The sequence below is a fragment of the Mustela nigripes genome, chromosome 3, assembly GCF_022355385.1.
Source record: "Mustela nigripes isolate SB6536 chromosome 3, MUSNIG.SB6536, whole genome shotgun sequence".
NCBI classification, from domain to species: Eukaryota; Metazoa; Chordata; class Mammalia; order Carnivora; family Mustelidae; genus Mustela; species Mustela nigripes.
Window position 1 is genome coordinate 31,711,291 of NC_081559.1, and position 26,984 is coordinate 31,738,274.

Genomic DNA, 26,984 nt, shown 5'->3' on the forward strand with positions numbered 1-26,984 from the left:
TGAAATTTGTTGTAAATTCAACCCTCAACACTTCCATAAAAGTAAAACATACACTGATATGTGTCATTTAGGACTTTTGTCCTTCAAGATTTTCTGTGACTGAAAAAAAATAACTTTTTACTGGACTATACAATCTTAAGTAAAAAAAAGGTTATTCTTCTAGAACTTGGAAATTTTAGCAGTCTAGATTTTATAAATTCATGTAAGGAATCAGAGTACTTCAGAGATTCAGTGTCAACAATCAGCTGCAGAGACCACACATGAAACATACCAGGGCAAAGGTAAGTGCTTCCGTGAATCCAGCAGCTGCCATATCATGTCTTAGGAGTTCTGTGAGCTTATTAAGAGGAAACTGAAAAAAAAAAAGATAGTTAACTTTACTCCACTTCAGTAAAATTTCCTACAAGAAAAGGTTTATACAGAACAGGTCATTAAAGGGCAAACCCCCCTTCCATCCTTACTAATACTGCTAGTACCACCACTTCGCCACCCGCTCCCGTGCACTGCCTCACTACCCCAATACTCCTACACACATGCACTAACCCTCCACTTCACCTCTCCCACAACGAACTTCTGCCTACAGGTCAGGTTGAAAAATGAATCTCCCAGTTCAAGAGTCAGAAGATCTCCAAACTCAAAACCTGTCTTTCTTCAAATACTAGTCAACACAGGTTTTAAACTTACTCTAATCCACTGGGCATCTGTTTTGTACCCCCCAAATGCTTCTCATAGCACAGCATGTCCAAATACTACTTAATTCCTATGTGCTGTTTTTCTCGAAGCCTTCCTGGCATTCAATAATCAGTTTCTAACAACAAGGAGTATTTATTTAAGGGTACAATCTTACTTGATTAGCTATGGTGTAGGTTTTTGGAAGCATCATCTGAATGTTGTTATATCCATAGGCAATAGCTGCATCTTCTACAATATCACATGCATGGATAACGTCAGCTCTGGTCGGAGGGATTTCGATCTCAATCTGATTCCCATCACCTATTACTTCTGACTTTAAATACATCCTGGTTAGAAGCTTGGCAATATTTTCTGGAGTTTCTCTGAAATAGGAATGTACATTCCATAAACGTCACTGGATTATTTAAAATCCACTCATATTTTGTTTTTAAAATATTCTATTATCTGAAATATCACCTTCCTTTCGGAATTCCATGAGACACCAGACAGCCTAACAGACGATTTATTATCATTTACTCACTCTGAAAAGATACCAAAACCCTCTCTAAGCATAAGCATTCTTTCAGGAAAAATTAAAGTCTTCTGGGTACTTCATTCTTGAATTCTCTCCAACAGTAAACAAATGTTTTCAAAGCATACCTGATTCCAACTTTTTTGTTAATTAGATCAGCTCTCACTATCTCCTTTCGGTAAGCCAGTTCCTTTAAAGAGAAAAAGTTTGAGAAGCTTAAGTGAGTCCCTGTCAGCTACAGCGTTAGGCTCTAACTTTACCTCCTCTCATTGTGGCAGTTTCACTGCCCTCCCAAAAAACAGTTGTTAAAGAGAGACACTGAAAATAAATGTAAAGTTTCAAAACATTACGGAGCAGTAAATCTGCTACAACAGGCTCATAACTGGGGTGCCTGGGTGGCTCCGTGGGTTAAGCCTCTGCCTTTGGCTCAGGTCATGATCTCAGGGTTCTGGGATCGAGCCCCACATAGGGCTCTCTGCTCGGCAGGGAGCCTGCTTCCTTCTCTCTGCCTGCCTCTCTCCCTACTTGTGATCTCTGTCTGTCAAATAAATAAAATCTTTAAAAAAAAAACAGGCTCATAACTGAACATTGTACTTGCTAGACAACTGGAACTGCTCAGAATAGAAAATGTCCAACACTTTTCTCTCAGATGGCCAATCACCATTCTCTGCAGTAAAAGCCTGGTGCATTACATCATTTCTAAAATGCTTATAAATCCGAGGATTTGCAGTCTCCTCGCAAGCAAGCAGGTATTTATGACCAAGAAAGAAAAATTCAAATATCAGCATTCAAATATCTCCATGTACTATCAACTATCACCATTATATTAAGCCCAAGTATTAGGAAGAAATTCCTTTCTTGTCATTTATCCAGGTGGGGGGAACACCACCAGGCCCCCAGGCCATCCTAGCTATCATCAATCTGCTCCAGGAGATGGCAGGACTGGAAGCATCTCATATATTGGTACTCTCCTTCAAACAGTATATAGCTTTACCATGTTAGGTAGGAACAAACATGTAAAAAACCCAGGCTTTTGAGCACCTTTGCAAACATATCTATGAATGTTTCTTATCATTATATTACTCTCAAAGGTATATTTACCACTGGCAAAAAGGCTATAAATCTAAAAATCTGATTGGACTCAAGTAAGTACAGACCAGAGCCTTGCCCTTCAAAATGCAACTCTCAGGCAGAAGTATCATCACCCAAGTACCTCTTAGAAATGCAGGCTCTAGGCAGGGCCTCTAGAGCTGGCAGCAGTGACATTGGACTTACTGAATCTGGAACTAAAGGTTATTAAGATCCTGAGGCGATGTAACTACACATTAGGGTTCAGGAAGTTCAAAACTAGCTAGTGAAAAAAAAGCTAACGATTGCAACAGAAACAAACCTTTACTGAGCAGTTAACCATGAAAAAAACACTTTCAAGATAATCTTAACCCTCATAACAAATACTGTTAGATTCCTTATCAGTGAAGTGAGAACTGTAGTAGATGAGTAACTATTCTCAAGTCCCAGCAATGATAAACTGCTGGGCCCTAGTGCTTACAAAAATGCTTGTCAGATAATAAACACTCCATATGCAGTTAAAGAGTAAATGCAGAAAGTAACAAATGAACAAATTAATGAGTTAACAAGTTCAGGCAGCCTCATTTCGAAGCTCACACCATTAACCATTCCTCTCTGAGTACCTTCCACTTCTCTCATCTGGTCCTCTTATTCCAAAGTCCATTCTTCTATATGAAATAACAGAAGACTAGAAAAGAACTATCAAAGTACTTAGAAAAATAAACTATTTCATGTGAGGAAGAATCAGTTCCTCAGAGGATCATTCTCTTCTGGGAGACAACCTGAGAAGAGCTGTTCTAATCCACATTCAGAAGAAAACAGATTAACAAATAACAATACTGACACAATACTCCTTTTCAGAAATCCCACCATTTCAAATTTATGAAAGCTCTTTATAATGCAAACGATTTCAAGGAATTATCTACATGAGAAAAGTGAACCAAACTTTAAGATATCTTTTTCCTCCCCAAAGTAAATATTTCACTTCTATTAATAGTTGACAATTCTTCATATTAAAAAGAAAAAAACTTTTCTCAAATCAGACATCATTTTAAAATAGACTAAAAAGCTATCTCTGGCTAATCCCAGCTACTACTGTGGTATAGATGACCGCATTCTTCCCTTCCCTGCTGCACCCAAGGCCTTACAATGAGGTACCTCAGGTCCTCGAATTGGGAAATGGGAGTCTATTTCATCCTTCTTTGAATCTAGCAAAGTGACTCATTGAGGCCAACAGGACACCATGCTTAAAAATACTTAAGCACTGGACTTGCTCTTGTGCTGTTGGGAATCCTGCAACCACAACCATGTAACAAAGACCAAGCTAGCCTGCTGGATGATGACAGACACCTAACCTGGTAACTCTAAGGGTAAGCAGACTTGTGAGTGAGGCTATCTATCCCAGGACACCTAGATGCTAGTTTACCAACTGGCTGATTACACAGAAGCAAGCCCAAGAAAGGTTAGCCAAGCCACCCAACCAGAACTACCCAGCTGACCCACAGAATCATGATAAGCAAATCACTGTTGTTTTAAGTCACTAAGTCTTGGGGTATCTAGTCTATTATGTAACAAAAACTAACAACCACTACAAATTTTTTTCAAACGGAGACTGCCTATAATTTCAATTAAGTTTTCTACAGTTATACACTTGTTTTGAATTATAATCAATATTCTAGAATAAAGTATGACACTAAATGCTCATGTTTTCAGGAAGGGAAAGGTTTTGATCTTGGCAGGTTTTATCTACTTTAAATACTATTTAAAAGAGTAGAAATAGGGGGCGCCTGGGTGGCTCAGTGGGTTAAAGCCTCTGCCTTTGGCTCAGGTCGTGATCCCAGGGTGCTGGGATCGAGCCCCACATTGGGCTCTCTGCTCAGCAGGGAGCCTGCTTCCCCCTCTCTCTCTGCCTGCCTCTCTGCCTACTTGTGATCTCTGTCTGTCAAATAAATAAATAAAATCTTTAAAAAAAAAAAAAAAAGAGTAGAAACTATTCCAGGCTATGATTCACTTCTTAAGCAATAGAGGAACAATGAAAAAAATCCAAAGAGCTAAACAAATGACCTCACTTCATTTGCAAATAAATGATTAACACAGTCATATGCTGGAACAGCTATCTTTATATTAATAAAATCATCTTGGGGGAAGAAAAAATTTATATTAATAAAATCATCTTAGGGGAAGAAAAAAAATGCTTAATTGTTTAAGCAATTAAACAATGCTGTTTTTCTTGGGTTTTTTTGTTTGTTGGTTGGTTTTTAACTAAGATTCCACGTCTTGACAATAATTCTGCTTACTACTTAGTCCTGTTAATATATCTGGAATCATTAGTTACAGTAATGGCTCTTCAGTGACTGTTAATTCAAGTGAGAACAGACTAATTAGGTTGGGAGGGCTGAGTAATCTAAAAAGGGGGGAGACTAAATTACCCAGTAAACAAATTAATAGGAGAATAAATCAGAACCTGCACCTCAATGTTTACAGCGGCAATGTCCACAATAGCCAAACTATGGAAAGAGATGTCCACAGATGTCCATCAACAGATGGGTAAAGATGTGATCACACACGCGCACACGTGTGCACGTGCACACACACACACAAAATGGAATACTACTCAGCCATCAAAAAATGAAACCCTGCCATTTGCAACAACGTGGATGGAACTAGAGGGTATTATGCTAAGTGCAGTAAGTCAGAGAAAGACACTTATCATCTCACTCATATGGAACTGAAGAAGCAAAACAAAGGATCATAGGGGAACGGAAGGAAAAACAAAACGAGACAAAAATCAGAGAGGGAGACAAACCACAGGAGACTCTTAACCATAGGAAACGAACTGAGGGTTGCTGGAGGGGTGGAGGTGGGGGCATGCGATAACTAGGTGAAGGACTTTAAGGAGGGCACATGATGTAATGAGCACTGGGTGTTATTTAAGACTGATTAATCACTGGACTCTACCTCTGAAACTAATAATATACTCTGTGTTAACTAACTGAATTTAAGTTTTAAAAAATAAAATAAAAAGAGTAAGTCAGAGGAATTACGGCTATATAATAAAGTGGTATAATGGAGCACACTGGAGCTGAAGCCAGACTATCACCTAGATCTACCACTAAAAGTAACAGGCAAGCTATTTAACATCTCAAGGTCTCTATCTCCATCTATGAAAAGGCCAAATAGCACCCACCTTCATAGGGTTACGATGAGGATTAAATCCAGGTAATGCACATATTATCCCTGGCATGTGGGTGGATGGAGGGACAGACATACGACGAGCACTCTATAACCATTATTATTACTATTATCATCAAATCCACTTCTTAAATACTTACTGGAAAGGTATAGGATTTTCCATTAGGAAAAATGACCTCAGCAGCTTCAACCCTTTAAAAAAAAAAAAAAAAGGCCAGAAATATTAAAAACAAAAAGGGCCATAAATTCTAGAAATGTGTATGGTTAACAAGTCTCTCACTTATTATACAACAGTAACCTCAACACAATCAATATACGCACGTTCCAACACTGCTGCCTGGATTAATCCTCCTAAACACAACCCCACCCTTCTGTTCCATTCCCTGTGGCTCCCACATCTCTTCAGACAGCACACATCTAATGTTTACTTCTCAGTGTGACAAAACATGCATCCTCTATTACTCCTTGACAGTATGGATATACACATTCCAGGCTCTACCAGGGTGCTGTGTTACACCATGAAAGCTAAGCAACCAGTAATAGGCAAATCAATTTAAAAAACGGACCCTGCCACAATTTCAGTCCTGCACTCTGCAGTAATACTGCTATTTTGAATTATAATTAACATTCTATAATAAACTATGATGCCAGTACACAGCAAGGACCATTTAGTGAAATCTTTTAGTGAAATCTTTAATTAATTTAATAAAAAAATAAGCTTTGGAAAAAATACAGTAATCCTATTGATTTTAAACAGTTATGCATAGGTCTAAGCCCCATTCCCCCACCCCCGGCAAAGAGAGGATATGTTCTAGTCACAGGAGCCACATTTTTCATCTTTATATTCGGTATAAGGCCCTAGTGCTTTGCCTTCGGAACAACAGGCTTCAATAAAGTTGTTAAACTTACGTAAATTGATTCTCACAATATTCACTGAACATGGTGACAATAACATCAAGAACTATTTTTGCCTGCAAAAAAAAAAAAAAAGAGAGAGACAAATATTTTAATCTAAAAATACACTCTCTTCACTCAGATGGAAAATTTAGCCCTCAAACATCTAAAAATGAAACATATATACACATTCTAAAAAAGGAGTGGAATAAAAACTTATGGGCTAAAGTAGCCTAGCCTTATCTTCAGGTGGTCTGCATTTATTCGGTTCCCTGAGAATTAACAATCCATGACTGAAACAAATCATTTACTTCCCCTGGCCCTCTCCCTTGGGTTCACCAAGTTTCAAGAGAGACAAATAGCTGACTATGGGAGTAGACCTTATCAATCTCCTAGATCTCTACAGCCAGTTGCGGGACTCCTGGCTCAGGCACTTACTAATAATCTGACATTGGGCAAGTTACTTACATCTTTGTACTTTAGCATCTTCATCTGTTAAGTAGAGATTATAAACATTTCTATATCCCATTTGGTTATTATGAGATTTAAATGTCTTAATATATGAGCAATGCCTAGCAAAACTGTAAGGACTGTATAGATTTGTTCGAGTTTTTAATTGGAAACATATTCTTGGGAAAAAACACAATAACCTTAGCAGGATATATATAGGGTTTGCTTTTATATATACATCACTGTTTAAATATAAGCTTCAGGAAAGGTATCTAAGGTCAAGGTATGAATTTTTTAAAAATTTGTAAATAGTATATGCTATATTATTCTAGTATTTCTAAAGGCAAGTATGGCCCATAAAAGTTGTAAATGAAATACCTTACAATGGTGTCCAATCCTGTAAGATGTACTGAATGCCATTTATGGCCCTATTTCTACAGGCCAACCTTCTTCTGCCATTCAAGCTTACCTGACTAATTTGCTTAATTGCCACATTACCCTATGCCTTAAAATGTATAAAGAAATCTTATGCCATTAAAAAAAAAAAAAAGCTCATAGCAATACAATCCAATAGAGATAGTTACTAAATGTGAGGGAACCAGTATTCTACATATTCTAGGTATCACCGTTACACAAACCCTTTATCAATTTGCCAAACAACACTTATTTATAAACTGCTTCATTTTTAAACTTTTATTACCAAGAACACAAAGATACCAAATTTCTCAGCATTTAAATTAAGCCAACTAAGATAAACAATGGATAAAACACTTAATCCATTCTCAGTTTTACAGTTAGGTATATGGCGAATTCTCCCACTAGAATGAGCTCCTTCAAGTCAAGAAACATGAAACTCATTAAATGCACAGCACTGGAAAGACAGAAGTGCCCATTAAAGATTTGTTGATTAAACAAACACACCATAACCAAAGTATAGAATATCTGTATCTAATTTTCTAAATTTCTGAAATATGTTCCCACCTACAAAACACTTTAAAATTCAGCCATCTAGTCTTGGCCCACAACTAAAATGTCCTGTCTGACAGTACAAAAGTGGAATTAGTTTTATTTACCTTAGTGAAATCAGTTCCTGTGCATTCAATAAATACATTTTTAGTATTTACGGTTATTTTAGAATGATTTCCTGCAGTAAACACAAAATAACACAATCAGTTTCAGAAACATAGGTACACTAAAAAAGTTCTCCAAAACAGAAACTACATTTTCACTTAGAGTACCATATAAATGGACATCTCAGAGATAAGGTGATAACACAACATGTATTTTAAGCCCCCACTACAAGTGGGAGAATACTGCATTCAGTGTGTCAGAGTTGCTCCACCCAGCCTAACAAGAGACAGTCTCATCTCCTCTTCACCACACCCTATGATAGAGCTAGAGGCAGATCTAAGATTCAGAGCTTCAGCTCACTAATCCTGATTCAGTCTATTACGCAGCAAGGCTACACTCTAGGTCTGGTCTGGCTACTCCGAAGCTCAGGTTTTGAACCCCTGTTAACAATTCGAGTTCAACCTCCCTTCTCACCTCCAGATGGTCAACATCTATGGCTATGACACTATTAAATTTTGTAAATACATGTAAGTTGCCTCCTCAAAAGAGCCTTCAGAAAGGAGGTAAGAAGGTAAAATTCAGTTTAAAAGTTTTAACTATAAAATAGCAGGCAAGGCAGAATTTGAGTTTAACCAAGTTGAGTCATGGGCTAAAACCAAAAAATATCAATGCTCTTTGGAGGAATATAACAGACTCCAGAGAGTGGCACCAGTAAATATCTATGTACTTATAAATATTTATACATTTAAAAGTTATATAAAAATCACAAGTAAACTGTTAATAAAAAGAACTACTACAATAAAATCTACAAAAACCAGAAATTCCAGATTAAGATTTATTTGACTCCATTAGCCAAGTCTAGAATTCAATTCTTAGAGAAATGTTGAATGACAAGAGAAAAAAAAAAATCTGATGTTTAAGAAATAACTCACCATTGATAATCGGAGGCATTGAAAGGATGACACCATTGCTATCATAGATAACTGGGTACAGGGGTTTATTTTCAATGATATGTAAATAATGTTTAAGGTGGTTGTCAGTCTGAAAAAAAAAATTGATTTTCTATTTCTAAAGCTAATTACTTTATATACCTATCTAGTACAAAAAAAGGGGAAAAGCTAGAAAAACAATAAAACAGCCCCATATTACAGAAAGTCCTAGATCTGTAAGATTTCCTAAATATCTTAATATCCTTATATACCTCATCTCCTACTGGGGAGAGATGAGAACACAGCTAAGTCGTTTTCCAAGAATAAAAATAAATTTGCACTGGTAAGTCTGACTCGTCTCAAGGAAAACTCAAACCATCACAAAACTGTTTACAGAAACAGTTTACAAATCACTGGCAAATCAGGCCAAGGATAAAAACTTTTTTTTGCAGAATGATACACACTACTTTTATTATTTAAGCACCATTAAGTGACTATGCAATCATTTTAACTGCTGTAATCTAAAATGTTAAATAGTAGAAGACAGACACTTCTAATACCAGTTCCCACCAAAAAAACTTCTTAAATCTTATTCTTTATACTGTGCATGTGTTATAATTATACCCACATATGAATATTATAATGTGACATATTCTACTTAAGTGGTTCTCAATTCCAGCTGTACATTAAAATCATCCAAGGGGTTTAAGAAGTAATGAAACTTTGTCCAGGCCCCACTCTACATCAAATGGATCAGTAGCTCTTGACTGGAGCACAGACATGGTTTTTAAAAAGTACTCATTTACATCTCCCGAATTCTAAGACCTGACTTTGAAGAAATTTTCTTGATTTATGGAGAGCTATTTGCATAATATGAAAAAAAAAATCTACCTTGTATATGTTCATCAGTTCACAGGCTGTATACTCCTTGGTCTTATTCAGAGGCTTGAATTTGATATCTGAAGGTCGCTTTGCAGTGTATGTAAAAGGGCCTGACAAAGTGTCCAAATCATGGGTACCAATAGCAACCAAGGCTCTTTTCCTAAATGTTGAGGGAGAGAGAAAAAAGGAGACCAAAAAAAAAAAAAGATTTTTTTTGACACTTCCCTAAAATAGCCTGCTACTATAAAGCAACTTTAGAAGAGTATAAGGAACACATTCTCACAGAATTTAAAGTAATGAGAAATTCTAAAAGCTGTCCAAAACACATTTTTTCAGTAGCTACAGTAAGTTCCTTGCCACTATGCCTTCCCAAGTACTGTGTTAACTAGGACATTTTCCAAGTGAACATTCCCTTTTTTTAACCCATTTCCTCTCAGGGTCCTCAAGTAAACAAATGTTTTATTAGAATAAACTACCAAATTGCTCTGTTTTTTTGGTTTTTGTGTATTTTCCTAAATTTTCTGTCACAAAGCTGTATTACTTCAATCATAGAAAAAAATAACTGAATTACAGTTAAAATTTAATGTGTAAGGGAAGTTCAAAAGCTATTAATTTCATTTGTTCTATAGTTTATGTGCAAAAGAATTTAAGGTAATTTTGGGAGCTTATAGCAAGTTAAGATTAGGAGAGAAAGAAAGAGTAGGGATATAAAACAGAGCCAGGAACAGTGTTAATACCAAGAATCTAAAGGCCTACAGTCTTAGCATACAGGATCATAAATTTTGCCCTAAGCTTTCTAAAAGAGAATTCAAAAAGAAACTTGGCCAGAATTTATGGCATTCTTAAGATTTCTTAGAATTAGTTTTAGATGTATGTACAAATATATTTGAGTATTTATGCTTTAAATGCATATCTTTATATACAGATAAAATACATCAGTAATCAAGGATTTTATTGAAGTCCATATTACATGAATTATGAAATAGTTTTCAAAATTTGTAAGAAATAATTTTTAGTTATCCTTCAAGACTGGTAACAAGAACTTTAATAAATATGATTAACTCAAAAAAACTGTTAACGAGCATGAAAGAAGTGTTACTCAATGATTTACACACTTACAGAAGGTAACTCCAGAAATACCAGAGGTTGAAATATACAGTTAAGTGTAGCTAAATTAACAACTGATGAAACCACAAGTAAGAAGGTCCATGTTTTGTTTTTTAAAAGATAGTTATGGTCCCTAAATAACTGAATAACTAAATAACTAAATAACCAAAATAGTTATTTTAGTTATAATAAACTAACTAAATAACTAAAGATAGTTATTAATCCTAAGAGTTAATATTAATAAAGATAGTTATTAATCCTAAAAGAGTACTCCCACAAAAGATCACTAAATTCCAATTTCAAACCAATTACAAAAACAAATTCTAGATGACTCAACAAGACACAAATGTACATATACACCCAGAAGAAACCACAAAAACTATTTAAAGAAAATACAGAACAACAATGTGTAAAACTGGAGGATACCCCTTGACACAAAATAAAAAAGTCATAGGAAGAGTGATAAATGGGACTATCTAACTGGAAACTTTACATAGCCAAAGACCCCAAAAGTCAAGACAGACTGAGAAGAGACTTGTAATTTACATACAGAAAAAGACTGATATCCCAGACATATGAAAATACGCAAACTAAAAACAAGTCAGAAATCAAAATTGTAGCTATTGTATTGGCAAAAATTTTAAAGGCTTGCTGTGAAAAAGCAGGACAAAGCTGAAAGAACTGAACACACTCTGCTGTTGCCAACTTCAGAGACCTTGCCTAGCCAATTGTTTCAAGTTTCAAGTCTAGCTAAGTATCCAATAGTCTCTGCCTGTAAGACAAAAACCAGTCCTTAGAAAATCAAGAATCTTATCCATTACGTAACATTCTATGTGCAATCAAAAATGCGATGGACATGAGGGGCCCCTCGCTGGCTCAGTCAGGAGAGTATAGAACTTTTGGTCTTAGAGTCCTAAAGTCAAGCCCCACAATGGATGTAGAGATTGCTTAAATAGCTTTTTTTTTTTTTTTTAAAGCAGCGGACATGAGAACAGGGAAATAGGATTTCTTTTCCAGACAAAACCAGTCCATACAATCCAATGCTAAAATGACCCAGATTTTTAAATCACCACACAAATTTTAAAGTTCTTACCACAAAAAATATCCAAAAATTATGGGGAAAATACGCACATAATGAACAGATGAGGAAGTAACAGCACAAAAAGAAACTTGCAAAAAGAAACCAAATGGATTCTAAGATGCAAACTAAAATAACTGAAGTAAAAAATTCATTGGCTACTTCTAGCCGAGATGGAGTAAGAGACTAGATTTACGCTCTTGCCCAAAACCACCACAAAGGGGCAAAATACAGCAAACAGTTTCATGGGTGGTGCTGGACATCAGGCAATAAAGGGTAGCAATCTCTGACAGGAAGGAAATAAATGAAGTGAGCCCCACAAGTGCCTCAGCTTACTGCTTGGAGGGGTTTCCACATTGCATGTTAGGAAAGAGGGACAAGAGTGAAGATCAGCAGACTCCCTGAGTTGAGAAACCTAACTGAGAGTCTAAGGAGACCCAAGACAGCGGGGGTTCACTGGAAATGATACTGAAGTGGACAGAGCTATGAGAATTCTGGAGATCTGCAGAGGTTCCCCTACCCCACTCCAAGTGTTTGGCTGAGTCCTGATCAGTGCATGCATGTGAAGAAATAGATTCATCGGAGGAATAGTGTTCTTATAGATGGAAAACCTCACTACTTCTTGTGGGAATGGATCAAGTAGGCAGAAGGGTCTTGCCTCAGTATTAGCAATTAGCCCTACACAGAACAGTGCTTAAATCAATGGAGAGGGGAAAAGAGCCAATAAAGCCAAAACCTGGTTCTTTGAAAAGATCAGTTTATTGATAAACCTCTAGCCACCCTCCCCTGATCAAAGGAAAAAAAAGACAAGTGAAAAAGGTGGTATCACTACAGATACTCATTATTAAAAGGATAATAAGAGAACATTGTGAACAACTTTATGCCAATACATTTGCTAACGAAAACAAAAGGCATATATTCCTTGAAAAACACAAGTTTCCAAAGCACATGCAAGAGGTTATTTAGGATTTACTGACAGATAAGGACTCTGGCAAACCAGGGATTTATTTCTCCCCTTTCAAAAAGCTCATGACTTCCAGAAATACCAAATAACAGAGCTTAAAGCTGAGTAAGATGAGGAAACACCTTCCAATTCAGATAAAAATAGATTCTTCAAATAAACTATGTTCAAAATAGATAATCGGCCTCAACCACTTACTAGCTTGTCAGAAACCTATTTTGTTCTTCATCTGAGATTATATTTAAATTCTTATTGTTTTGCTTAGTAATTCATAAGCTAACAAATAGACTATATAAAAGAACAGGAATAAATATTATTTAGAATCTGAAAAAGCTTCTTTTACCACATAAGCAAAGATATTTCTGGAAATAGAGACCTACTGGTGTTTTATTTTTAAAACATTGCACCCCAGAAGAAAAAAATCCAAGGTCCCCTCCATCCCTGTCCCTAGCCCATTACTTACATAGAGGACTTTTCAATCTCGTTTACCAAACTGCAATTACAATTAATAAAAATTTTCTATTTTTATTCAAGATATCTATAACCATTAATCATAACTTTCGATCAGCCTGAGATAGGCTGATGTACTTCAGGACCAATACACACACACACAAAAAAACTTGACATGTTAGTTAAAGCTTAATGTTTATCAGTACATCTATAATTTCCATCAGGATTTCTTAAATAATGAAGTTAGTTCAAAGACTCCCATTGTTACCTTCCTTGACCTTTAGGAGTTCAGGAATTATGTTTGAAGATCACTGCATTAAAAGGAGCCAATGAGAAATGATGGATAGTAAGTCAAATAGGAGTAAGAAAATACAGTTATTTGAAAGTCTTAAGTTTCATCTGTAAATTTATAATTATACTCAAAAAGTGACATCAAACGAAAAATTTTTCCATTTTTAAAAATAACAGGTCATACTTCAACTACCATCATTTAACATTTAGTAGTATAATTCACTACTAATAATTTGAACCAAACAACAAAAACGCAAACATAAAAATCAAGAAAATCTCTAGGACAAGAGACTTCTTGTCTATGTGGTATTCCAAATAGAGCTCTTATTTTTCCATGCATGAACTGTTTAGTAACAGTAACAGATAACTATCTGGTAAAATGTAAACTTACTTAAATTAGTTACGCAAATTTAAACTGTTATTCTCACATATTAACTTAGAAGTGCTCTGAAAAATCTGTAGAGAAAGGAAAGAGAGGGAAATAGAAAGGTAAAAAAAAAAGAGAGAGAGAGGGGAAAGGACAGAGGAAGGCAAGGAGGAACGAAAATACAACTACACACCTGCAAATGTTCTGATGTAATTTCTCCTGGAGTTCAATGAAGCTGTCATATCGATCTTTAGTGAACTTTATATTTTGGAGAACTGCTGCCACAGCATAAGGACGTATTTTAGCTGTCTGAAGTTCAATGTATGATTAGAGATTGTCCATACTATCACAAATTCACAAACAAGCATATATATTTCATTCAAAGATATAGTGGTGACAAGAGACAAAGTTAACTTTCTCGTGGAATGTACATTTCAGTAAAAATTTCTGAATATTTACTAAACAGAAAAAATTAACCTGTTAAGGTTAACCTGCTCATAGTTGATATTTTCACCAAAACAATGTCCCCTCAAAATTTCTTTAAACTTTATTAATATACCAGAACTTAATTCTATCTCAAAGTGTTTTAAACAAACACTTGGGTGTTATTTTCCAAAATTATTCAGAAAAACGAATGCTTTGCTTTCACCAATAAATGAAAGGGAACAAACTGATAGTTTTTAAGAGCTAGAAGATAAATATATGTCCATTTTTCGTAAATGTCAAAGAAAATTGTATTTGGCAGAAGGATCAGCTTCGTACCTTTTCCCTCCCCACTTCATAAATATATACTCAAAAGAAACTTTCTAAAAAGGAAAATAAGAATTTATCCTTATTACCTCTTCTGTGATGATCAATTTCTGAATTTCTCCATTAGGCATTACCCGTTTATACACTGGAGGTTTTATCCTAAAAGGATTAAAATTAATTAAAAATTAAACTTGATTTTTAACCAAAACATTTGGTAAACTGCATTCTGCATAAAAGTACAGAAAATGAATAGAGCTAAGACAATAGGCCGAAGTTACAGCAAATCAGATTTAGGCTGAATATTAAAATGCAAACTTTCTAACATTTAAGGTGGTCCAAAAATGGTATAGGATGCCTCATGGTAAGAAATGTCTGGTCACTTGAGGATCAGGAGAGGCTAGAAAACCACTAAGAAATCATATAGGGGGCATTTGTATCAGCTGAGGGACTAGAATTGTTAACTTTTTTTTTTTTAGATTCGATAACCTTTAAAGTTTTATTCCAACCATGAGATTCTGAACTTCTAAGGAAAAATAAGGTTTATTAAAAATACAGATTCCCTGGTCCCTTCTGGACCTACTGAATCAGGATATTCAAAGGAAAAGCCAAGGAAACAGTACCTTTTGAGGCATAGTCCAGGTAATTCTTACCAGGAGAGACTGGGAATTACTGTTTTCATTCAGTGCTTCTCAAAAACCTTAAGTGCTCACAGTCAAGTGGGGAATTTGTTAAACCACAGACTCATTAAATAGGTCTTGAGTAGAGGCTGAGATTCCCCATTTCTAACAAGCTCTTGCATGATAAAGAGGACGCTGATCCACGGACCACACTTCAAGTAGCAAAATGGCTAAATTGCTGATCCACGGACCACACTTCAAGTAGCAAAATGGCTAAATTACTTTCCTAATCCTGTCTGATCACCAAAACGACACTAGGAGTAGAAAACTCTAATGAAGCAGGTCTGGAGAATGCCTCTAAGGGATCATCCCTGGCCCTAAAATGTGAGGGTCTGATTGTCACACAGAACCAACCGAACCACCTTCCAAATTTTAACCACCTAAGCCAAATGCCTAACTATCACCCTTTCACCAATACCCATCAGTCACCTGAAACCTCACAGGTTCAGAGTCTAGCCCATCGGCCAGTGGCTCTCCTTCTGCAGCTGACCAGACGATGTGTCACTGAAAGCAAAACTAATTATTTTTGATAGGAGTTTCACATCTTCCACTTCATATACTCATTACTTTCTATACTCATTACATGAATAGTTGGAAAGGGACTTAAAAATACTCATTATAAATTAGGAGACTGAGGGGTGCCTGGGTACCTAAGTTGGTTAAGTGTCTGACTCTTGGTTTTGGCTCAGATTATGATCTTAGAGTTGTGAGACTGAGCCCCATGCTGGACTCCACGCTGGGTCATGGAGTCTCCAGATTCTCTCCCTCTCTCTAGCCCCACTCCCCCGGCAAGAGCAGGCAAATGCTCCCTCTCAAAAACAAAAACCAAAAAATTAGAAGATTGAAATAGAGGTCAGTTAACCTGAGCAAGATCTGAGAGCCATCATAAGACTTTCAGCTTTCCAGTCAGGAAGCTCCACTCCTGAGCTTCTTTAAAGCTCTTGAGCAAACGCATACTAAGTTTTGCCACCTCTACTTTCTTCCCAAAACTTAGCAAATCCAACTACTCATCTATTGCTATTGGCTTACTGAGGAAATTCACATGAACCCACTAAAAACTTTGTAAGAAGCCATAAAATCATTAACTACTCCAGTTTTAAATAGCTCCCCAGATGGAAGGCTAGGACTCAATATGCAAATTTTTAAACGGCTACAATCCACATTACCTTCTGGTCCAACCGTCCCTCTATTCAAACCTAAAGTTGTGTACCTGCCCAACAAGTTCTTTTCTAAAGACTTAAAACAGCATTGCTGATAATAACAGGCAGAAGAATCTAACTAAGCAAATATTTAACAAACATAGTCTTTTTTTCATTTTTAATAAACATATTCTCTTACCTTTCTTTGAAGACTTGAAGTCCTCGAACCAATCCTTCCAAACACAGGAGATCATATCTATTGGCAGGTACGTCAATTTTGTAAAGAACAACATCAGAGGCCCCCTCTGCCTTTTCATTACCTTGTTCCTTACTTATGATTTCCTTCTCGGAAGTCTAAAACAAGCCCAAAAAAATAAGCTGAAACAAATCTAAATTCTTTATTTTTTTTTTTAAGATTTTATTTAGTTATTTGACAGACAGAGATCACAAGTAGGCAGAAAGGCAGGGAGAGAGAAAGAGAGAGAGGTAGCAGGCTCCCTGTTGAGCAGAGAGCCTGATGCAGAGCTTGATCCCAGGGCCCTGAGATCATGACCTGAGCCGAAGACTTAACCCACTGAACCACCCAGGTGTCCCAACAAATCCAAATTCTTTGGAAAAAGTCATTGTTAGTGCTACAAAGGGGCACCTGGGTGGCTCAGTCAGTTGAGCATCTGGCTCTGGGTTTCAGCAAAGGTAAGGATCTCACTGGTCAGGTCGTAAGATCAAGCCCTGGAGCAAGCTCCCTGTTTAGCAGGGAGTCTGCTTGAAGGCTCTCTCCCTCTGTCTGTCCCTCCCCCAACTTGAGTGCACACACATCCTGGCTCTCTCTCTCTCCCAAAGTAGATCTTTAATTTAAAAAAAAAAAAAAAAAAAAAAAAAAAAAGTGACATTATACATGTTTTTCCTGCAATAAAACGTGTTTATTATACTTGCAACAAAAATATTATTATTATCACAGCAACAGAAAATACGCAAATTTTTGCTGACTTCAGACATCTAGTATCCTCAGATATTTCATAACAGCATAACTCCTCTACAGCAAAGTTCAGCAAACTATGGTCCACTGGCCACCTCTTTTTCTAAGTTTTAATGGAACATCACCAGGCCCATTTGTTTACATGTTATCTATTGTGACTTACAAACCATAACAGCTGAGTTGTGATAGAGACTACACCATCTACAAGATTTACAATCTGGCCCCCTATAAAAAAGTTTATCCAAACCAGATTTAAAAGAAAATACCACCAACAAGTACGCAGAGCAGCAACAACAAAAAGTGTCAAAGAGGCAAAGTAAATAAAGATAATTCACCAAATAAATGGGACTTCTTACAATGACTCTAAAAGCTAAATTCAGTAGGCTCCCAAGCCTCGAAGCAACATGAGAATAATATTAAAAACAAAACAAAAAACAAACATCTAAAGAGATCAAAACTGTGGTGTAAATTAGCAGAGATTACAGGCACAATGGGAAACAACCTAACAGTAAAGGTATAGAACAGTAAGAATAAAGACAACCAAAAAGATAGAAGAAACAATAGTATAATTTTAATGCAGTAGTCAAAAGCTTAGAATACCTCAGTCATCATATTCTAGCAGAGAATAACAGATTTTCTTAAAAATAACCATTTGGGGGCGCCTGGGTGGCTCAGTGGGTTAAGCCGCTGCCTTCGGCTCAGGTCATGATCTCAGGGTCCTGGGATCGAGTCCCACATCGGGCTCTCTGCTCAGCAGGGAGCCTGCTTCCCGCTCTCTCGCTCTCTCTCTGCCAGTCTCTCTACCTACCTGTGATCTCTCTCTGTCAAATAAATAAATAAAATCTTTAAAAAATAAAAAAAAATAAAAATAACCATTTGGCAAGAATCACTATGATACACGCCTGAGAGAAGATAGGTCTCTTATTCTTCAACTTAAAAAGGCAGCAATTCTACGGACCCCTTTGACTAACTTTATTTAAATTCTAATTCTTCCTTCTTTTCCTGCCTCCTTTCATGTCATACTCTCACTCCCTCATCATGCGGGATGAGGCATTTTAGGAGAGACCCATATGCCAAAGGGGAGAAAATGTGGTAAGCAGAGAAATTAAGACACCTGAATTAAAAAAGAAAAAAGGCCTACTCCTTTTTGCAAAAAAAAATACACCAGCTTAAATCTTTCACCTCAGTATCTCAATTCATCATAAGACTATCTTAAGACTGGGTCTGTAAGGGCTGATAAAATCCTTATAGAAATAAAAGGTCACAGAACTTTCAAAGCTAAAAGGGATCTTCAGGGATCATAATCCACAGCCCCCATTTCACAGATGAAAAGGAGGCCGAGAAGCAATGTGGTTATCCATGGTTACATAGCTAGTGAATACGGGACCCTGAACTCAGATTTTCTGATATCCAGTCTAAGGCTCTTAGATATCATACAGCCTCAAACGTAACTGAAGTCTAACTATTAACAGCAACTTGAAGAAATCATAACCAATTTCAAGCATAAAGATGTTCATTAACAACAACAAAAAAAAAACTTCCTATAACACGAGTAAAAAAGCAGCAGAAAAAACAAGGCGAGTCAATGCACATTTTTGTCAGCCTAAACCTCCTGTTAGAACACTGAATAGATCAAGAAAACAAAAGACTTAAGAAAAAAAATTAATTACAACAGAAATACAAAATTATTATTTTATTTATAAATATAATGACTTATGTGATCATTAGTAACATTTTGCAAGTAAACTTTTTAAAAGTATTTTAATTATTCAATTAAAAGACTAGGAAAATGCTTCATAATGATTTTTATAAGCAATTCTTCAAAATCTAGAAAATCATCTCAGCCTTTAAGATCAAATGCATTAAGATCAAATGCAAAAACTAAAAGATCACTTTACAAGGTCAATGTATACAAAAATGATTAGGAATGAATGAACACTGGTGAAACAGAAACAGAGGAAACAGGAAAGGCAGTAGAGCACAGAAGAAGTGAAAGAGGAGGAGCCACAGGCCCCCGGAACTCCGGCTAAAGCAACATTTCCATTGCTCCCTAGGCCCCTTTCCATAATTGATTTGTAAAAAGACACCTCACTGCCAGGGAGCACACACTCATTCTGGGTTACTCAAGATGGTCTATCCATCTCCATAGCATTAGCCTGATAACTTAGGTGACTGCATATAACTTAACACATGAACCTCTTGAGATTTTAAAGAAAGCAACAGATACCCTTAGAACTGGAGCTTAACCCCTTAACACCAAGAGCACAGAAATCACAAGAGCCCACAAATGTTCCATCTTAGTCTAGCCATACAGTAACAAAATACAGTAAACCTCTGAAAAACGTGCTTCTATGTGAAACATTTAAAAAATATTCAATACATACAATTTCATCAAGTTCCAGACCAAATTCAAAACACAATTCATCAAATTCTTCATCAGCTGTAAAAAAAAAAAAAAAAAAGATTGCTAATTTTAATCTGCTCAGTTTAAATGATAGTATGTAAACTGCATTTTCTTAATAACTGTCCAAGACCAAGCTAGTATCAGGCATCAGATAGTACCATTTTAAAACTAACAAAAGGGACCAACACAAAACAAAAACCCTTAAAAGAAACAACTATTTGAGGGCTGATTCCCTTAATTTCAACTACAGAATTAGGTTACATGCAGTGGGAAACTCACATTTACTCAGAAAAACCTATTAAGTAGCTATCAAACGTAAAGTAGGCTCTAAAACACAGATCCAGCACAATGGGATAATGTCATGTAAGTCTTAGCATTTAAAATTCTGAGGCCTGATAATAGGCTTTGGAGGCAAGCCAATCAAAATTTGAACTCCTGACTATTCCATATATTAGTTCTGAGAGCTTGACACCTTATATTAACTTCCTGATACCTAGGCCTCATCCATAAAGTAGCATTTTACAGCCATTTTTTAGCATGGAACTCTGGGAAAGATTTCAATGACATTATGCAGGTAATGGACTTGCACAGCACTCCAAAACACAGTAGATCTCCGATAATTATCGTTCTCGTCCTTGAAGTTATATTCTACTTTGCTACCTCATGCAGCATTTAGGGGAATTCCGTCATAATCAAAACTTGAACACAAAGGGGGCGCCTGGGTGGCTCGGTGGGTTAAAGGCCCTGCCTTCACCTCAGGTCATGATCCCAGGGTCCTGGGATCAAGCCCTGCATCCGGCTCTCTCCTCAGTAGGGAGCCTGCTTACCCCTCTCTCTCTGCCTGCCTCCCTGCTTATTTGTGATCTCTGTCACATAAATAAATTAAATAAATCTTTAAAAAAATTTGAACACAAACCATCATTACTAGTATATTCTAGTGAAAAGATGGTCTTAAAATTCTGACCCTGGGCACCTGGGTGGCTCAATTGGTTAAGCGACTGTCTTCAGCTCAGGTCATCATCCTGAAGTCCTGGGATCGAGTCCTGCATCAGGCTCCCAGCTCCATGGGGAGCCTGCTTCACCCTCCGACCCTCTCCCCTCAAATGCTATCTCTCACTCTGTCTCTCTCTCTCTCAAATAAATAAATAAGATCTTTAAAAAAAAAAAAAAAAATTCTGACCCTGACAATGGACTTCAATGCGACACTTAAAAGTGTTATCTACTATATGCCAAGAGCCATACTCAGTGCCAAGGCTACAAAAATAAAACAGTTCCTACTCTAATAAAGAAATCAGAGGTGTAAATACAGTTATGTTAACTGCCAGGTACAGAGGTGGCACAAAGAAAGTAATCAGCTCCACTTGTCCGCTAAGGCTTCACACAAAGGCTCAGTTCACCAGGCAGAGACTGTGGGGAATGTGACAACAGCAAGGAAACTTTGGGAAAGGTCAACAGGGATGCAGCATAAGGATAAAGTCAGAAAGAGACACAATGCAGCAAGCAGAAAGAACCCACATGCCCTGGGATGTGCTCAGGCAGTGGGAGTTACCCTGAAGGATTTACCACCGAGAAAAGCATGATTAGATCTGCACTTTGAAGAACGGAGACAAGTGGTGGAGGGACTGGAGCAGGGAGGCTTCTGCAACAGTACGGGGGAGGCACAGTGAAGACCTGCCTGAGGGAACAGCAGTGGGTACAAGGAAGGAAGAATGTGAGGAACATCAAAAAGGCAGAATCTGTAAGGCTCAGCGACGGATGGGAGGTGGAAAGGGTGAGAGCAGGAAGAATCTAGCACTCCCAGGTCTCCAGCGTAGGTCAACTAGGGCAGGAACAACAGATGTCCCCAGTGATCCCTGCTCTTGGTATTCACACCCTTGAGTAAACCGAGGTCTGAGGCAACCGCAGGAGTGATCCTGGAAGCCTACTCCTCAGCCAGCCAAGCCTTCAGACGACTGCAGGTCCAGCTGACAGCTTGCCTGCAACCTGGTCAGAGACCCAGAGCCAGAACCACCGAGCTGAGCTACTCCTCCACTCCGCTCTCCAAAACTGAAATAATCACTTGCTTATACACTCCTGTGTACTGGGGTAATTCGTCATGCAGCAACAGAGAATACAGACTTCAGTTCCTGGAAGTGGAGTGCTGCCCTCACAAAATATGGGGGGGAAACAGGAATGGCTTGAGAATCAGGAGGTGGTCTTTGAGCAAAGTGTAAATCAAACCCTCAAATGCCTTGAAAAAGCTGTTATATTCAAACAGCTATACTTACATAACTACACCTAAAGAGCCTCATCCACACCTGGACCTGATTTAGAGGAGATTCTGGATTGTGAGATGCTGCTGTAATGGGATGACACTTCTGGAATCCTTGGAAAGGGGTGAGTAGATTTTACATGTAAGAGGAACATGAATCACTGGGGGCCAGAGGGCAGACTGGCAGTCAGCCTCCCAAACTACCTGCCTCCTGTTATTCACACCCTTGTGCAGTTCGTCCACACTGTGAATGTCACTCCTGAAATACTACTGAAAACTGTGCTTCTATCATTCCGAACACTCAATTACCTGCTCTCTTGGGTCCTCTCATTCTGAGACAAACAAGCCACCATATTGCAAGCAGTCCTAGGAGAGGTCAAGGTGGGAGGCACTGAAGTCTCTTACCAAAAATGTGCAAGAAACAGAGACCTGCCAATAACCACTTGAGTGAACTTGGAATTAGATTTCAACCCCATTTAGGGCCTTGAGAGGACTACAGACCTGACACCTTTATGACACGGTAGTAAGAGATCCAGAGCCAGAACCACCCAACTAAGCCACTTCCCAATCCTGGACCCTCAGAAGCTATATAACAAATGATTGTTTTAAGCTGCTAAATTTAGGGGTAATTCGTTATGCAGTAACAGACTGCAATCTGGTCAGTAACTATGTAGTTATTAAAACATTGAATCTTTCAGGATGCCTGGTGGCTCAGTGGATTAAAGCCTCTGCCTTTGGCTCAGGTCATGATCCTGGGTCCTGGGATCAAGCCCTACATTGGGCTCTCTGCTCAGCAGAGAACCTGCTTCCCACTCTGTCTCTCTGCCTGCCTCTCTGCCTACCTGTGATCTCTGCCTGTCAAATAAATAAATAAAATCTTAAAAAATATATTGAATCTTTCAATGAATCCTAATTATACAGTTTTACTCCTTTTAGCTGTATTTCATGTGCTTAGAAACAAGAACCAACAAAATTGCAATTAATAATCCTAACAAAATGATGCACCTAAGTGCCTATACCTTAGCGGTTTGTAGGACATACACAGGTGGCTCTGACAGTACTGTCAGCAAGTCACGCCAAGGCAGAGCAGGACCAGAACTGAACAGCAATAATCAGTTAACAAGAAAACACCGGAGGTGATAAAAAGGCAGACTGAGAGGGACACCTGGGTGGCTTAGTCAGTTAAGTGTCTGCCTTCGGCTCAGATCATGATCCCAGGGTCCCGAGGTCAGTCCCACATCCAGTTCCTTGCTCAGGAGAGAGCCTGCTTCTCTTTCTGCCTGGCACTTCCTGTGCTCGCTCCCAAATAAATAAAATCTTAAAAAAAAAAAGACATTGCCAGATTCTTTGGGGGGATAAAAAAGGTAAAAAGAGAGAAAATTGCCCCAGAGAAGCAAAATGACCAAAACTAAAGCAGCTTGAGAAATATCCCTGGTAAGCAAAGAGACTGAAAGGGAAGGCGGGAAGGGATGGACTGGAAGAAACAATGGAGTTTAGGACAAAAAGAGATACAAAAGAGTTAGTACAGAAAATAGAAAATCAGAAAATAGAGAGGAAGACTGATTAAGAGGGGGTAAGAAACGAGATGGACCCACACTACTTGGAAACTAGATACTTTGTTCAACATGCTTTTCCAACTGTGACCTCAACCCAATTAAGTTCAAAAGTTTCAAGAACATGAAATGTAAACTAATAAGTTATTTCTGACTGTCTTAAGTACATCTCAATAACATCAGTCTTTCTGACTGATGTTTTTAGAGTTAGTAGCTGATGGGTACTTATGGGGGGGGGATCAAGCTTGTCTGAAAGCTCTCACTTAAAAAAAGGGGAGGCAGCTAGAGAATATATTAAAACATCAGATGACAGTAAATAGGTTATAAATCTCACCATTTTTTTAAATTTTTTATTTATTTGACAGAGATCACAAGTAGGCATAGAGGCAGGCAGAGAGAGGAGGAAGCAGGCTCCCCACTGAGCAGAGAGCCAGATGTGGGGCTCGATCCCACAACCCTGAGATCATGACCTGAGCTGAAGGCAGAGGCTTTAACCCACTGAGCCACCCAGGCGCCCCAAATCTCACCATTTTAAAAACCTAGAACAGGGGCACCTGGGTGTGTCAGCCAGTTAAACAACTCTGGATTTCAGCTCAGGTCATGATCTCAGGGTGGTGGGATACAGTCCTACAACGGGCTCCACACTCAGCAGGGAGTCTGCTGGAATTTCTCTCCCTCTCCCTCTGCCCTCCCTCCCCATGTTTGTGCACACACTCTCTCAAATAAATAAATCTTTAAAAAAATAAAAATTTTAAGAAAGTAAATAGGAACCTAGAGAATGTCTTACTTTCCCAGAAATGAATACTTGGGTAGTAACTAATCACAGAGGTCTTGAACAAATATTTGCCCCATACCATCTTTTGCAATTCAGACATATCATACACCAGTAGACATATGAGAATATGGTTTAGAAAAATGGGTTAAGGGGATGCCTGGGAGACAGAGTCGTTAAGCATCTGCCTTCAGCTCAGGTCATGATGCCAGTGTCCTGGAATCTAGTCCCACATCAGGCTCCTTGCTCAGGAGGGAACCTGCTTCTCCCTCTGCTTGTTGCTCCCCCTGCTTATACTCATTCTCTCACAACTAAAATCTTAAAAAAAAAAAAAAAAAAAGAAAGAAAGAAAGAAAGAAAAGAAAAAGTAAAAAAGAACTTTTTTAAAAAAAGAGAATGGGTTAATATAAATATATACACAAAAAAAAGCATATAAAAAGTATTTTAAAATTTTAAAAGTATAGAGAATTAGAGCTGAATTCAGATTTCAAGAGCATGACCTCTACTTTTAAGGAATAGGGCAGGACCCTAAAAGGAATACTTGAAGAATACATAGTACCTAAATTTACATCTTCAGAAACATTTTAAAAGCTAACTATTTTCAGGTAACATCTCATTCTAGGAAGGAGTACCTGCTAAACCGACTAGGGGTCTGTTATCATACTGAGCCCTAAAATCCAAAAATAGCTCTCACAAACCAGTTGCCACAGCCTTTATGTAAGCTGATAACTAGGAGAGGCAGATGTCATTTCAACTGCTACATCCATATGGTCTCCGATAATTGTACTTAGTATTTCATCTTTTTTCTAAGTGGGGATGTTTTTGGAACTGAAGGAGAGACGAAGTGTGTATGAGATGAAGACAGCCCACCCAGGAGACTCCTCGTCGTCATTCGGGTCTCAGCTCAGATGTTACTACGGCATCTAAGGTTCTTCTTAGCACAGTATTTTCGTTTCCCTGATAGCCTTTAATGTAATCCAGAATCATTTTATTAATGTGCGGGATAATCATCGTCTGCCTCCCTTATTAGAATGTGAACATGGACCTCAGGTCATGTGTCACGTGCACCGCTATATTCCCAGAGCGCTTAGAACAGTGCCTGGCACATAACAGGTGCTCAGGAACCATTAATAAAACAGACATAATACCACCCCTTCCTGCTCCAACTTCTCCTTCCACTCCCTCATAAATGGAGTTTCTATAGCGCTCTGGTTGCACTCCACTAGCTGCCCTCAGGCTGCAACCCAGGGCTTCATTCCCACTCGACCCCCTGGCACCAAGCAAGCACGCGGCAGATGCTCCTTGGGAGATGGCTGAATGAACGACACGACGAACTGGACAGGCGCGAATGATGCAAAGACAGCCCTGGCATGGCTGGTTGCGAGAGGTTACTTCAGCGCAGCCATCCCGGTCTACACCCGGAGCACCCGAGGCCAAAACCTGCCGGGCAACATGAACGTTACCACCACGAAGCCCTCTTGAGGGAGCTCCAGGCCGCTGAGGCCAGGCACAAAGCCAGGTAATGGGGCCGGCACTTACTGTAGTTCCGACCCAGAGCTTGGAAGAGCAGATCTCGCTTCACGCTGACAGTCGGCATGGCGAGTCAGACCCCACTGCGCCTGCGCCGTGAGCCGGCCGGCGCTCAGCTGCGGAGGCGCGTAGGACCCGGCACCACGTGCACGGGCTCTCTTAAATATTGCCAGCCTTCTTTCAATAGTTTCTGCCTCGTTTTTCTTCTGGAGGCAAGTACATTGCCACAAAAAAACTCTCTAAATCCATCTAGTTGTATGAATGACTTTAAGGCTAAGAAAGAAGGCAAAAATTGGGTAGAAAATGTGCTATGATTCGATAGGCAGTAGAAAGGACAGACCGCGAAGGCCCTCACGCGTCTAACCCCACGGTGGGGCGGAATACGACCCACTAGTACGTGAAGCACCAGGGACAGCACGTAGAGGGGCGGGGCCTTGGGGGCGCGTCTTCTCGTGGGGTGGGGAGAAGGCAAGCGGGCAGGCGGGGTTTGCGGTGTCCTACCAGGGAAAGTGTGCAAATATGAGCTGTGGACGCCGGACCGCAGTTTGGGCTTTATTCTTCGTGCTTACATAGTTTCCCTTGTCCCCTGTAAGTTTTATGCCTGGGTTGTAGCCTTGCAGCAGCCCCCATTTAAGGAAGGTTTCTTTAGCGACTTTAGAAGAAATTGATACTCAGTGCTGTCTGCTGGCCGAGGCTGGGCTCAGTCCTCCGCCGGCATTAGCAAGTTTCCTATTTCTGGCAACCCTGAATGTAATGCGCTGAATGCCTCTCCACCCCGCCCAAGATAATCAGGTCCTAAGCTCTGACCCCTATAAATTTTACCTCGTGTGGAAACAGTCTTTGCAGGTGAATTTAAGGATCTGGAGTTGGAGGGATTATCCTGGCTTATCAGATGGATCCTGAATGCAATCACAGGCGTCCTTTGAAGAGGGAGGCAGAAGGACATTGGACAGACAGAAGAGGGGCAGGAAGTATAACCAAGAAGGCA

The 26,984-nt window shown here is 38.6% G+C and overlaps 1 protein-coding gene across 2 annotated transcripts in view; it reads right to left on the reverse strand.

The window, feature by feature from the left end:
- FARSB (phenylalanyl-tRNA synthetase subunit beta) overlaps positions 1-26,093 on the reverse strand; it is a 70,864-nt gene extending 44,771 nt beyond the window's left edge. The window contains exons 1-13 of one of the 2 annotated variants that reach the window (XM_059393579.1): positions 26,006-26,091; positions 19,871-19,926; positions 16,710-16,864; positions 14,784-14,853; positions 14,138-14,253; positions 9,700-9,850; positions 8,812-8,920; positions 7,882-7,952; positions 6,374-6,435; positions 5,605-5,656; positions 1,333-1,394; positions 848-1,055; positions 272-352 (exon numbers count right to left, since the gene is read on the reverse strand). In XM_059393579.1, the coding sequence (XP_059249562.1) occupies positions 272-352; positions 848-1,055; positions 1,333-1,394; positions 5,605-5,656; positions 6,374-6,435; positions 7,882-7,952; positions 8,812-8,920; positions 9,700-9,850; positions 14,138-14,253; positions 14,784-14,853; positions 16,710-16,864; positions 19,871-19,926; positions 26,006-26,063 (1,251 nt within the window). In that variant the 5' untranslated portion in view covers positions 26,064-26,091. Of the gene's footprint in view, positions 1-271; positions 353-847; positions 1,056-1,332; positions 1,395-5,604; positions 5,657-6,373; positions 6,436-7,881; positions 7,953-8,811; positions 8,921-9,699; positions 9,851-14,137; positions 14,254-14,783; positions 14,854-16,709; positions 16,865-19,870; positions 19,927-26,005 lie in introns of both variants that reach the window. The other variant, XM_059393580.1, reaches the window with a different exon arrangement.
- Positions 26,094-26,984: the final 891 nt, after the last annotated feature.